This window comes from Austrofundulus limnaeus, unplaced genomic scaffold (genome assembly GCF_001266775.1).
Source record: "Austrofundulus limnaeus strain Quisiro unplaced genomic scaffold, Austrofundulus_limnaeus-1.0 Scaffold1345, whole genome shotgun sequence".
Classification (NCBI taxonomy): Eukaryota; Metazoa; Chordata; class Actinopteri; order Cyprinodontiformes; family Rivulidae; genus Austrofundulus; species Austrofundulus limnaeus.
In genome coordinates, this window is record NW_013953747.1 from 21,340 (window position 1) to 34,268 (window position 12,929).

General features: G+C 41.7%; 1 protein-coding gene across 1 annotated transcript in view; it reads left to right on the top strand.

The window, feature by feature from the left end:
- Positions 1-4,773, top strand: part of LOC106535032 (uncharacterized) — a gene marked incomplete at its 3' end in the record, with an annotated part of 17,993 nt that extends 13,220 nt beyond the window's left edge. Inside the window, 3 exon segments of the mRNA XM_014031902.1 lie at positions 2,207-2,429; positions 4,412-4,540; positions 4,629-4,773. Coding sequence (XP_013887356.1) covers positions 2,207-2,429; positions 4,412-4,540; positions 4,629-4,773 — 497 coding nt within the window.
- Between the last annotated feature and the right edge of the window lie 8,156 nt (positions 4,774-12,929).

The following is a 12,929-nucleotide window of genomic DNA, read 5'->3' on the forward strand; positions in this document are numbered from 1 at the left end:
CTCAGATCATTCAAATCGTTCAAATCGCGCTGCTCTAATCGTGCTTGAGGCGCCGCAGAACTTCCCGACGTTGCTTGAAGCATGTCCACCATAGACTTTGCATGTAAACCTGCTGCTCCTGACGCTGAAATCGCGTTCGGTGTGAACGCACCATAAGTCTCTTGAACAGCCTGTTCACATCCTCCTCCCGGACTGAGAGAGCAGATGGGGGATGCGTGTGATCCGAAGTGACTGAACTCAGAGGGGTGGGGGGTTGTGAGTCCATGACTTCAAAGCGTGAATAGAAGTCGTTCAGATCATTAGCAAGTTTAAGATTGTCTGTGGTGTGACTTGCTCTGGTTGGCGATCTCGTTCAGCCCCCTCCATACAGTGGCAGAGTTGTTTGCAGAAAACTGCTGCTCCAGATGTGTATTGTACCTGGATCTAGCCTTTGACACCTCCCTGCTAAATCAATACGGCCGCAATGATGCAACCGTATTGATTTAGCAGGTGTGTATCAGATGTGTATCTGTAGTTGTCTCTGTCTCCCTTTTTGAAGGCAGCCTCCTTCTGCTGATGGAGCTGTCCAAGTTTGGATGTGAACCAGGGTCTGTCATTATTGAAAATGACTCTGGAGCCTGACGGGATGATGCTGTCCTCGCAGTAATGTATATAAGACGTCACAGTGTCCATGTATTCATCTAAACTGGCTTTAGAAGCCCTGAACATGTCCCAGTCTATGGTGTCCAAACATATGCGCAGCTCCTCCACAGCTTCACTGGACCACGTTTTAGATGTCCTCACTATAGGTTTCACAAGCTTTAGTCTTTGTTTGTACACGGGGATCAGGTGAACCATGACGTGATCTGAGTCGGCTGGGCGAGGCACAGCACGATAAGCACCACTCACTGTAGTGTAGCAGTGATCCAACRTGGTACCCTCTCTGRTCGGACATGTAATAAACTGTCTGTATTTAGGTAGTTCATGACTGAGGTTCCCTTTGTTAAAATGTCCGAGGATTATAACTGGAGAGTTTGGGAAAGACAGCTCCACGCTCGTAATCTGGTCCGCAAGTGTTCGCTCAGTGGAATGGAAACAGCGGCCAGAATGAATGAGGAAAACTCACGTGGAGATTGGAACGGTTTGCAGTTAATGAAGAGGTATTCTAGAGTAGGAGAGCAGTGCTGGGAGATTACCGTCATATGGGAGCACCAGGTGTTGTTGATGTAGAAGCAGACTCCTCCACCTTTTGTTTTTCCCCCGGAGAGTTCCCGCTGTCTGTCTGCGCAGAGGAACTGTAATCCTGTGAGTTGGAGCGCAGTCCAGGATCCATGCATTTTGCCATGTCTCTGTGAAGCATAGCACACAGGAGGAGGAGAAGTCACTATTCCTTCTCATTAGCAGCGCTATCTTGTCCATTTTGTTGCAAAGTGAGCGAACATTGGAGAGAAAAATTCCAGGTAGAGGTGTGCGGGTTCCCCATTTGCGGAGGCGAACGAGTGCGCCAGAGCGCTTTCCTCTCCGGCGGCGTCTCACTCTTTTGGCCATAAAGTGCACAAGTTCAGCAGCAGGCGCAAGAAAAACTGGTGTAATATCCAGTGGGGTTGTTGCTCTGATGTTTAGAAGCTCCTCCCGGGTGTAGGAGCATGAAGACACATTAGTAATGCAGAAAAACAAAACTGAAAACACCAAAACACCAGGGCGACTCTTCGTGGTGCCATCTTGTGTCCTAGGTTACTGATAACCACTCTTCTCCCCCGTCCTCCCCCTCCTGTTTCCTGTGGCTGATCGTCTCCTCACYCCCACTCAAGTGAACCTTTTATAACACATCCTCACTGTTGTGCTGTTGAAATGTTTCTTGTCGGGGAGGGGTCTGTGGGTCAGGGTCATGAGGAAGAGGGAAATGGATGGAGATGCGTGAACTTTTATTTAAGATTCAAGTTTTTTTCATTTCAAAGGTCCTTATGGCTCACCAGCAGAAKAATAAATAATACTGTATTGTTAAGAAAGCTAAAGTCGATCTAAAATCTAAGTTTGATTATGAAGTGAAATTAAATATCTGACAGTGATCATTATACAGTGTGGCTTTAATTCCTCACTTCATCYGTGTCGCAGCTTCCCGTCTCCAAAATGAGCATAAGCAAGGGTCAGCTGGCRTGAGGCACCGCACATTTTCACGTCAAGTTTGAGTTTTATAAATCACATCATGTGTTTGTCTCTTTCACAGCTGCTGGAGGACAAGATCGTCACTTTTGTGAAGAAGGAGCTGAAGAAGCTCCAGAAGCTTCTCATTTCAAATCATTCCCAATGCTTAGAGAGTCAAATGGCAGATGAAGATGACTTGGATGGCGAGGAAGATGAGATGATGAGCAACAGAGACGCATTTATGAAGATCACACTACATTTYCTGAGGAAGATGAAGCAGGAGGAGGAGGAGCGTCTGCAGAGCAGTAAGAAGATACTCTTAACATTTACCTTCTGTACAGAAGGAGATGGGATTCTTTCACCCCCTGCTGACTTTAAACCTTTGCACATTTAAAAAAGAAATGAATTTTTGACTTTTCTAACTTCTATGGTGCTTTAATTTAATGGAGACAGAACATCAACCAAAAATCCAGAATACATCAGTTACAAAGTGACTAAAACAGACAGACAGTGGGAACAGCTGATCAACATGTGAGGTAAATGTTTGCTATGTCAGACCTGATTCGAAAAATGTGTTTCCATCTCCTTTTTGTGCATTAACTCTTTTTTTCGAAAAATCCAAAAACCACCTCAAGCGAGTGTATCAACTTTGATGCGAATTAGGAGTTTTTTCGAATCAAGCCGTTTCCATCCATCTTTTCTGATGCGATACTTCAAAATGCGTATTAAAAACCTTGATGGAAACACGGMTAATGACGAGCTGATCGTGGATCATGCAGCTGCTGCGCTGCGCCGCTCTCTGCCTTTTTTTCCTCCTCCCGCTGTATGTTCTACACACAGGTTCTTGTTTACCTGTTTCTGTACAGCGGGCTGGGGTGTGTGTGTGTGTGTGTGCGTGCGTGCGAGCGAGCGAGCAGCGCAGCAGTCAGCTCTCCCCACCCGAGGCTGAAGGAGAGTCAACAGACCAGACGATCATGCTATGCTAACAGCTCCAACCCCTGACTGCTGCAGGGGCGTGTCTTAGAGAGAGGCTTTTATACCAGAACACAGCCGCTGTGACGAAACCGTGGAGAAGACTCGTCGCCGTGGAGAGCCATTGACCAATCTGCAAATTAGCCTGCAGTACCACTGCTCTGCCCATATGAGCAGCAAAGACGTTTTCAGACCAAATATTACAGATTTGAACAAATACACACAAAAACATCAAAATTAGCACAGAAACAGTACTATACAACAATTTAGACACATTCTAGACAGTTTATCAGCTAAAAAAGTTAATTTTGGGGTAAGTTACTCTTTAAGCGTTTTAATGATTTGGCCGATTAATTGAAAAAAATCGATAGAGATGCAAGTTATCGATTAATGAATTAATCTAAAGTTGATTGATTTTATCGATCGACTAACGATTGATAAGCGGCCATTTTCCTAAAAACATGACATTTGTCTTGAATCAAAGGTCTTTTTGTGACATACAGTAAAGGGCATTYTTTTACACACCACATTACAAAAAGAACAGTATTATATTTATAAAATGTATAGTGCCAGCTGTATTAAACACTGACTGAATAAACAGAAAATTTTGGATTTCTCACACATTACTAAACTTGGACATACTTACAAAATATAACAAAAGAGGCATCTATTAGCTTTCTAATTGGAAAAAAAGGAAAGAAAAAAGTAAATCACTTGATCTACCCTGAACAGAGAAATGTAAAACTAACATTTAAATACAGGGTAACATTTTAATCTAAAGATTTACTCAAAAACAAACTATAACCATGACCTGAGAGGGGTGAACATACAAATGAGAACTGGGACTGTTTGTTTTCATTCCCTGTGGTTCATGCTGCTGCATGATGTAGAGATAACCCTCGTTAAAATCCTGAATATGATTTTAATTAAGAGTATCCCTCCTGGTTCGAGGATGGTATCTGTTAAACAAAACAATTCAATCACCACAATTCACACAGAAAACACACAAAGTCGTTCCGTTTATTTTGGCCAGTTAAAACTAACTGACTTTTAGTTTTAACTCCATCAGTGTCAAAAAAAWTTTCTGACCCATTTTTCATTTTAATCAGCTGATTTTCTCTTAAATRTTGACTTTGTCACTATTGTATTCCTTCTCGTATCGACAAGGTTTGTCCAGCAGATTGTCATGCAAGAACAGTTGAATCCCAACCTGATGTTGCGGCTACTTCCTGGTTTAGAGAATTGGCCACTTAGAAGCTTAGAATATTCACTCTCTGCTACAGTTCTCCTTTAATGTGCTGTTCATGTGTTTCAGTGGTTCCTGAAAGGGCTCAAGAGTTGCGGCTGATTAAGGAAGAAGCTCCTGAAGAACAGAAGCCTTATATGGGCCAGCAGGACCAAGGACACATCCACATAAAAGAGGAACAGGAGGAACTTTGGACCAGTATGGGAGCAGAGCAGTTCTGCTTGGAAGTTTAGAATATTCACTCTCTGCTACAGTTCTCCTTTAATGTGCTGTTCATGTGTTTCAGTGGTTCCTCAAAGGGCTCAAGAGTTGCGGCTGATTAAGGAAGAAGCTCCTGAAGAACAGAAGCCTTATRTGGGCCAGCAGGACCAAGGACACATCCACATAAAAGAGGAASAGGAGGAACTTTGGACCAGTATGGGAGCAGAGCAGTTCATTGTGAAGGAGGAGACAGATGGCACCAGCTTTCCAATCACTGCAATCACTTTGAAGGGTGAGAATAAAGAAGAAAAACCTCTGTTCTTACAAATTCATCAACACCAAGTTGAAGACAGAGATCTCCTAAGCAGCAGCTCAGCTGGCATAATGGAATCAGCAAATAGTGGAGAGTCCTGTGGAGGAGCAGGAACTACAAGAAACCCAGATCTGACTACTCATGAAGATCATCCTGACTGTTCAGACACTGAAGTCAGTGATAATGATGATGATGATGATTCTGGCTCTTCAGAAACTGAAGTCAGTGAGAATGATGAAGATGATTCTGACTCTTCAGAAACTGAAGTCAGTGAGAATGGTGAAGATGATTCTGACTTTTCAGAAACTGAAGTCAGTGAGGATGATGAAGAGGAAAATGATGTGAACAATTCTCACTCACAACTGAAAAACATCACACTTAGGGTTCATGATTCAGGTGTAAAAAACAAAAAAAATGATCAGAAGGCATTTTGTTGTGAGCTGTGTGGGCGAAGGTTTAGCCAAAAGACCAGTTTAAAAGCACACATAAGAATCCACGCAGGACCAAAACCATTTGTTTGTGAATTGTGTGATGGAAGATTCACTAAAAGGAGTAGTTTGACCAGACATGTGAAAATCCACACGAGACAGAAACCATTTTGTTGTAATCTGTGTGATCAAAGATTTACCACAAAGAACACGTTAAACACACACATGAGGATCCACACAGGACAGAAACCATTTTCCTGTGATGTTTGTGAACAAAGATTTAACCAAAAATCACATTTAAACACACACATGAGGATCCACACAGGACAGAAACCATTTTTTTGTGAGCTGTGTGATCAGCGATTCACCAAAAAAAGCAGTTTAAACAGACACATGAGTATCCACACAGAGCAGAAACTATTTGGTTGTGAGCTTTGCAATCAAATGTTCACCAAAAGGAGTAGTTTGAACATACACATGAAAATCCACACAAGACAGAAACCATTTTGTTGTGAGTTGTGTGATCAAAGATTTACCATAAAGGACACTTTAAACACACACATGAGAAGCCACATAGTACGGAAGACATATTGTTGTGAGCTGTGTGGGAAAAGATTTACCCGAGACAGCAGTTTGAAAAGACACATGAGTATCCACAAAGAAAATAAAGCAGTCATTTGCAGTGACTCCCAGGTGAGAGACCACACAGGAAAAAAACATCCATATGTTCTTGTACGCACTTCGAATGAACTAAAATTATTATGCTTTTAAACATTTTGGGAAAGCCCAGATGATGATGCCATAGTTTTGGAAACTTTCATTGGTGAGTTGACAACATTGAAGTAATTACAGATACACTTCTGGACGTATTTTAAGGCTCATCTCAGTAACAGTTTCTTTGTATGTCATGTCAAGAAAAACAAAAGAAATCAGCTGAGATATCAGGAAGAAAATTGCTGACCTCCACAACTCTGGTTTATCCTTGGCTGTGTATCAACCATAACGCTTATGGACATAACTTTAAAAAAAAAAGGTGTGTGAGCAAGTCTGCCTACAAACCTGTCAGTAGTACATTTATGGACAAGCATACTCAGTCTAAAGCCAAACAGTTGACTCCTGCTCACAAGGTGGTGGGAGGTTTGTTTATACACTTTTCATATTCTAACAAGATACATGACGCAGGGCTCCTGGTAAACCACTCCCACTACAGTATACGTCACAGTTACACCATTTGGCCACAAATGGAGCACCTCACTTTTCTGCAGACAGAGTCTACCATGCACAATATCTGTACTATCTCTACCCATGGATTATTTCTTGACTACCTTTATTATAAGTACTGTATATCTGGATGAGTCATATAGACAAGTTTAGATAGTACTGTCTCACTGCCTAAGACAACTGCTCTTCAAAACTATCTACAGCACAACATCCGGCTTCTGGACTGAGGGCAGTTAAAGTAAAATGCTGCCCTAGTCATTGTCAGCATAAACAAACACACATTTAAAGTTCTAACCAATCACAATGCTTTTGTATGGTGAGGGGGATAAAAACTTGACCCTGGCCTTGTGCTAAAATAAATTCAGTTTTTGTCACAACTACATCATTAAGAGAAGATGGATCGTGCATAGGCTTTTAGTTGTTCTGTTCAAGTACTGTTATTTGCTCCTTGTTACCAGAGGACATTACTCTTATTGGACAGAATAAGTAAGATTGTGATGTAGTTGTGTGACAAAAGTTGAGTCATTTTGTACTCTTACTGGACAGAATAAGTAAGATTGTGATGTAGTTGTGTGACAAAAGTTGAGTCATTTTGTTCTCAGTTTCATGTCGCATGCCTCTTGTTGGCACAAGGCCCGGGCAAAACCGCTCATTCAGTAATAACAAGCCATGGTTCACAAACAAGCTCAGTCAGTTTTGTCAGGCTAAAGMTGAGGCCTACAGGAGTGGGGACAGAGCACTTTACAAAAAGGCAAGGAACACATTGACCAGGGAAATCAGAGTGGCTAAAAAAGCTATTCTGAAAAGCTGAAAAGCCAGCTCTCAGCCAACGACCCTGGTTCAGTGTGGAGAGGTCTTCAGCACATCACAAACTACAGAAGACCATCCCCCGCTGCCGAGGCTAACAAAGCCCTGACTGACGACCTGAACAGCTTCTATTGTAGGTTTGAGAAGAACTCATTCACACCTCTCCACAACCCCACAGCTCATCAACAAGACAGTGAGGACCCTCTATCTCTCCCTCCCCCCACCACTCAAGCTGCATTCCAGATATGTGAAGATGATGTGAACCATTTGTTCCGGAAACAAAAGATCAAGAAAGCTCCAGGACCGGACGGTGTCTCACTTAAGACGTCTTAAGACGTCTTAAGGAGACGGTGTCTCCTTAAGACCTGCGCTGAACAACTGGTTCCAATCTTCACAAATATATTCAACAGATCACTGGAGCTGTGTGAAGTTCCTTCCTGCTTCAGACGCTCCACCATCATTCCAGTCCAAGAAACTCTCCATCACATGTCTGAATGACTACAGGCCTATCGCCTTAACGTCTGTGGGCATGAAGTCCTTTGAACGGCTGGTCCTGACCCACCTGAAGGACATCACTGGTCATCTGCTAGACCCCCTGCAGTTTGCCTACCAGGCAAATAGGTCAGTGGATGATGCAGTCAACATGGGACTGCATTTCATCCTGCAACATCTTGATCACCCGGGGTCTTATGCAAGAATCTTGTTTCTTGATTTCAGCTCAGCGTTCAACACTGTCGTCCCTGACATTCTTTCCATCAAACTCTCCCAACTCACTGTTTCTCCTGCCATGTGTCAGTGGATCACCAGCTTCCTGACAGGCAGGACACAGCAGGTGCAGCTGGGGAAAATCATGTCCTCCTCACAGACCATCAGCATTGGTGCCCCTTAGGGATGTGTGCTCTCTCCACTGCGCTTCTCTCTTTACACCAATGACTGCACCTCTAATGACCCGACTGTTAAACTCCTGAAGTTCCCAGATGGCACTACAGTCATTGGACTCATTAGTGATGACAACGAGTCTGCATACCGACAGGAGGTGGAACGACTGGTGTCCTGGTGCAGCCGGAACAACCTGGAGCTGAACACACTCAAGACTGTAGAGATGAGAGTGGACTTCAGGAGACACCCCCCTGCAATTCTGCCCCTCACAATTTTCAACAGCCCTGTGTCTACGGGTAGAGTCCTTCAGGTTCCTGGGAACCACCATCTCACATGATCTGAAGTGGGAGCCCAACATCTCCTCCATCCTCAAAAAGGCCCAGCAGAGACTGTACTTCCTACGCCAGCTGAGGAAGTTGGACCTACCTCAGGAGCTGCTGATCCTGTTCTACACTTCATTCATTGAGTCCATCCTGTGCACATCCATAAAAGTCTGGTTTGGTGCAGCCACAAGGCAGAACAGGAACAGGCTGCAGCGAACAGTGAGGACGGCTGAGAAAGTCATCGGGGCCTCACTGCCCTCCATTCAGGACTTGTATCACACAAGAACCAGGAAACGAGCTGAGAAAGTCATCACAGACTCCACTCACCCGGGTCACGTTCCAACTCCTCCCATCTGGCAGAGGCTATACTGTAGAACTCTGTCCACTAAGACTGTCAGATACAAGAACAGTTTTTCCCCCAGGCCATTACCATCATCAACAGCTGATCATCAGACATCCATCAGCTTGGTCATATACTCTATACTATAGAGAACTCTCTATCACTATTATACATTTCTGCATTACGCAAAGTAATCTACCTCTACTCTGCTGCTCTCATTTCTGTATATAGTGTAATTTGTGTGAATTATATGTTAAGTGTCTGTACAGTGTTGATACCAGTGAATCATGAACTGCCCGAAACAAATTCCTTGTGTGTGTCAACATACTTGGCCAATAAACCTGATTCTGATTCTCATTCTCATTCTTAGTTGATGGTTTGGGTTCCTCTGGTGAAGAAGTGGTCAGTTGTTCTTCAATTGTAGCCTGTGGGAACACATTTTCTGGTTTCTCTGTTTGTGATGATGATGAATCCAGATGTTTTTCCAGTTCAGCAGCCTGAAGTAACTCCCCTCTCTGTGGTTCTGAATCTGGTTCTGGTTCAGTCTCCTTATCAGCCACTTGCATGTTGTTTTCCATTGGTGTCTCAGTTTGCTGCTGCTGTTCTTCAGCCTCAGACGTCAGCTGATCACTCTCCTGTTTGTTTCCAGCTGGAACTTGGTTCAGGAAATACTTCATGTTTGAAGCTACCAGCTCCGATTCATGTCAGTTCAAAGTCATTCCATCAGACTTGAACAGATGTTGTCTCTCCCAGATGAGATCAAAGTTATCCACAAATCTCACAGAGTGGTCAGCACAGGACTTTTCCAAAAAGCCATTAAGAGCAAACAGTCTGCTGAACCTCTCAGCCCCTCCTCTGGCTGTAGAGATGTGCCCACTGAGGAACACATCCATGTTGAGACTTTTAACTGCATTCAGCAACTGAATAAATCCTTCTTCAGGATTTTTGATTGTTGATTCATAACTTCATCACTTCCTGTATGAATGATGAGCATCTTCAGAGCAGGATGTTCAGCAGTGATTTCCAGAATCTTCTCTGTGAGGTCAGAGATTTATCAGCAAAACTCAGAACTTTGACTTTTTTCTTGTTCCAGAAGCCTCTGATCTCAATTACCATTTTACCTGTGATAATCAGCATTTCTTGATTCTTGAAAGTCTCTCTTTTGACTTGCTTTGGCTTTGAGCTGAATCTGGTCTCAGGTCCCTCTCTGAGGTCAGAGGATGAACTTTGTTCAGACTCACCAGTTTCTTCCAGTGGTGTGAATCTGTTTTGAAGAAAGACCGCTCCATCTTCATTTCTCTGGCTGTTACCAGTTGTTTTGATTTCAGCCTGTTTCTGCTTTATTCTCCTTGCTGGTAGAGAAAAAGCATTTCTCTGTAATTCTGGCCATTCGTTGTCATCTAAGAGCTGAATCCTTCCTGGGAGATTTTTTGGTCTGGCACGAAGAGAGTTCCACACAGCTTGACTCTCAGAAGCAGCTCCCATCTCCTGATCTCTCCTCTCAGCCTTCTCACTCATTTGAACGCATGTTGAGTYTTCCAAARCATTCATCTCTTCTAGACGATGAATCTTGAGCTCCAACACCGTCACCTTTTGGAGAAGCTGGCARAAATCCTCTTTGGAAAAGAAAGGAGGCATCTTGAGCTTTTCTGCACCCACTCTCAGCAAATGATGTTTCAAAAATCTTCTCAGGTTCTTCAACAGCCAAAAATAAAATCCAATGTTCTCGTCTTATTAAAGATCATACATCACATCGGGGAACTCACCAAGTTGTTGGAAAAATATGCATTGTTCAAAATGGCATGTCCGAATAAAACAGGAATCCGCTGGATTTCTTCTTTAAAACTTTATTTTTAATCTTCTGACTCCATTCAGGTTCACAGAACAGCACTCAGCACACAGGCCTCAGTAAGACCTTGGGCTCATATCAAGAAAACCCAAACAAAGCAGAGCTGCTCTGCTCAGAAGCAGAGACTCTGACACACTGTGACAACTTCTTCCTACTATCATAATGAATTGAGCTTATAATGTTCATCTCTTCCTGCTTACACCCTTGGAGGTGTTACCTTTTACGTCAGACATCAGAACATCACTCATTTTTGTTTAGGCTAAAAGAAAGAACACGTGAAAACACACATCAACTCTGTCTGTTTTAACCTTACAGACTGAAATGATCAGAAACTATAAAACACAAAACTGAATCTAATATTCAATTAATCAGTTACAAAATTTCTTCAGTCTCGTGGACTATGAAAACAAACCTTCCATTACGTGACCTTGCTTCAACTGGTTAGCTGCTGATGAAACATGCTGAGCTCTTGAGTTAGAACAGACAGCACAATACAAGAAGAGCCGTGTTCATTAAAGTGAGTAGCTACTGGAGTAAAATCCCTCAGCTTAAAACTATCATCTCCTTTTTCACTACAACCAACACAAGAAAACAAAAGGTTTGGTCTGATTTATCATCAAATGGGAAAAAACGTTTGAGTCTATTTATAATGTTTGCAAACATTTTTGGTTCTTGTCTAATGTCTTCTTAATTATAATCCACTTGTTTATCAGTTAATATTAAGACAACATCTTAATATTAATTTTAATATCAACACAGATGAGAGTTCAGACCAGATCAGCATATTTTCAGGTTGTAGTGATGAATGTGTTTAATACCTGCAGTGGTTTTTACTCAGTAATCCATGTTTGTGGATATATTTCTTGTAGTTTTGTGTCAACGTCCATATTTTGTTATAAAAACATGTTTTAAATGACACTACAGAACTCTTTATATAGGTCCAGTTTTCATCTGAATGTTCTGTTGAAATTAAATAATTGTAAAAATTTTAAGATGTTCAGGTAATATTCATGATTTTAATTAGTCTTTAAAACATTTTAATTTTGATATCTTAAAAAATTTAATGTACAAATTTTTTCATTTATTTCCCTCTAATTATAATTTACCTCTTGAAAGTGGAGGACATTCATTTAGATATTATTTTTTTAACCATTGATGAACAGTTGAGTGTATTATGATTAAATGTATTGTAAAATAAAAAACATTGTAATAAAATAGTAAGAAAGATGTGTTCTTGGGTTTAAACCTACCTAAACAGGCAGATTTTTGATATCATCTTAGATATTATTATAGCAACAATTAGACTTTTTTTGCATGTGAAACTTGGTTAATTATTGAAAGTAAAGAAAGTAGTGTAAAGGTTTGAAATGTGCAACTGTTGTGTTTTCGTGAAATGTTTAATTTTGATGTCTTGAAAAATGAAATCTACACATTTTTTTCTTTTATGTTACTCTAATTTACCTTTAGAAATTGATATTTTACATGTTTTTTTATCTGAGTTCATTAAGAGTTAATAAAATGTTTATTTTCCATATTAATTTTGTTTAATTTTTAAGTGCCTCTCCAGACTGGTGCCTGGAGAGGCAAACGCACTTCTCTAGGCTGGAGTGGTGGGAGGGAGAAAGCGGTCCGTGCTCCACAGCACAGGGGGCAAAGCGAGCAGCACAGACCATCACTGCTTCCCCAGGCAGAGGAGGAACGCCAAAGTGGCTTGCCTCTTCGGAAGTCGATCCCAGCAGCGTGGTCAACATTAGTCTGTGCTAAATGATGGTGTTGCTGTTGTTCAAACCAAAGCAACAGCAACACCAAACTCGCAACACATCACTTACCGCTGTAGTGAACACGCCCATTTCACCTCACCTCGTCTCACCACTGGTTGACCTTTGACCGCKTGAGGTCAAAGCTCTCTTCTCCCAGAGTGAACTGTTTCAGCTCTCGTGAAGAGCTATCAAAAAATAAGACTTTCACTGTCTCTCTCCTTTCCCTTGGGAAAGGTCTCATTCTCAAGAGATTTGTTATTCTTCTGATAAAAACAAATTAAAACAAACATTCTGTCTGTTGTTGTTCCTTTAAACGTATAATTCAAATGCTTAAACCCTTTAAAATATGTTTGACTTTTTGTCTTTACTTTGAAGGGCTCTAGTTATTTTTATAACTTTGCATTTCTTATTTGTTTTTAGAACATGTTTAGAAATTATGATTTAGTATTAACAATATATTTTAATC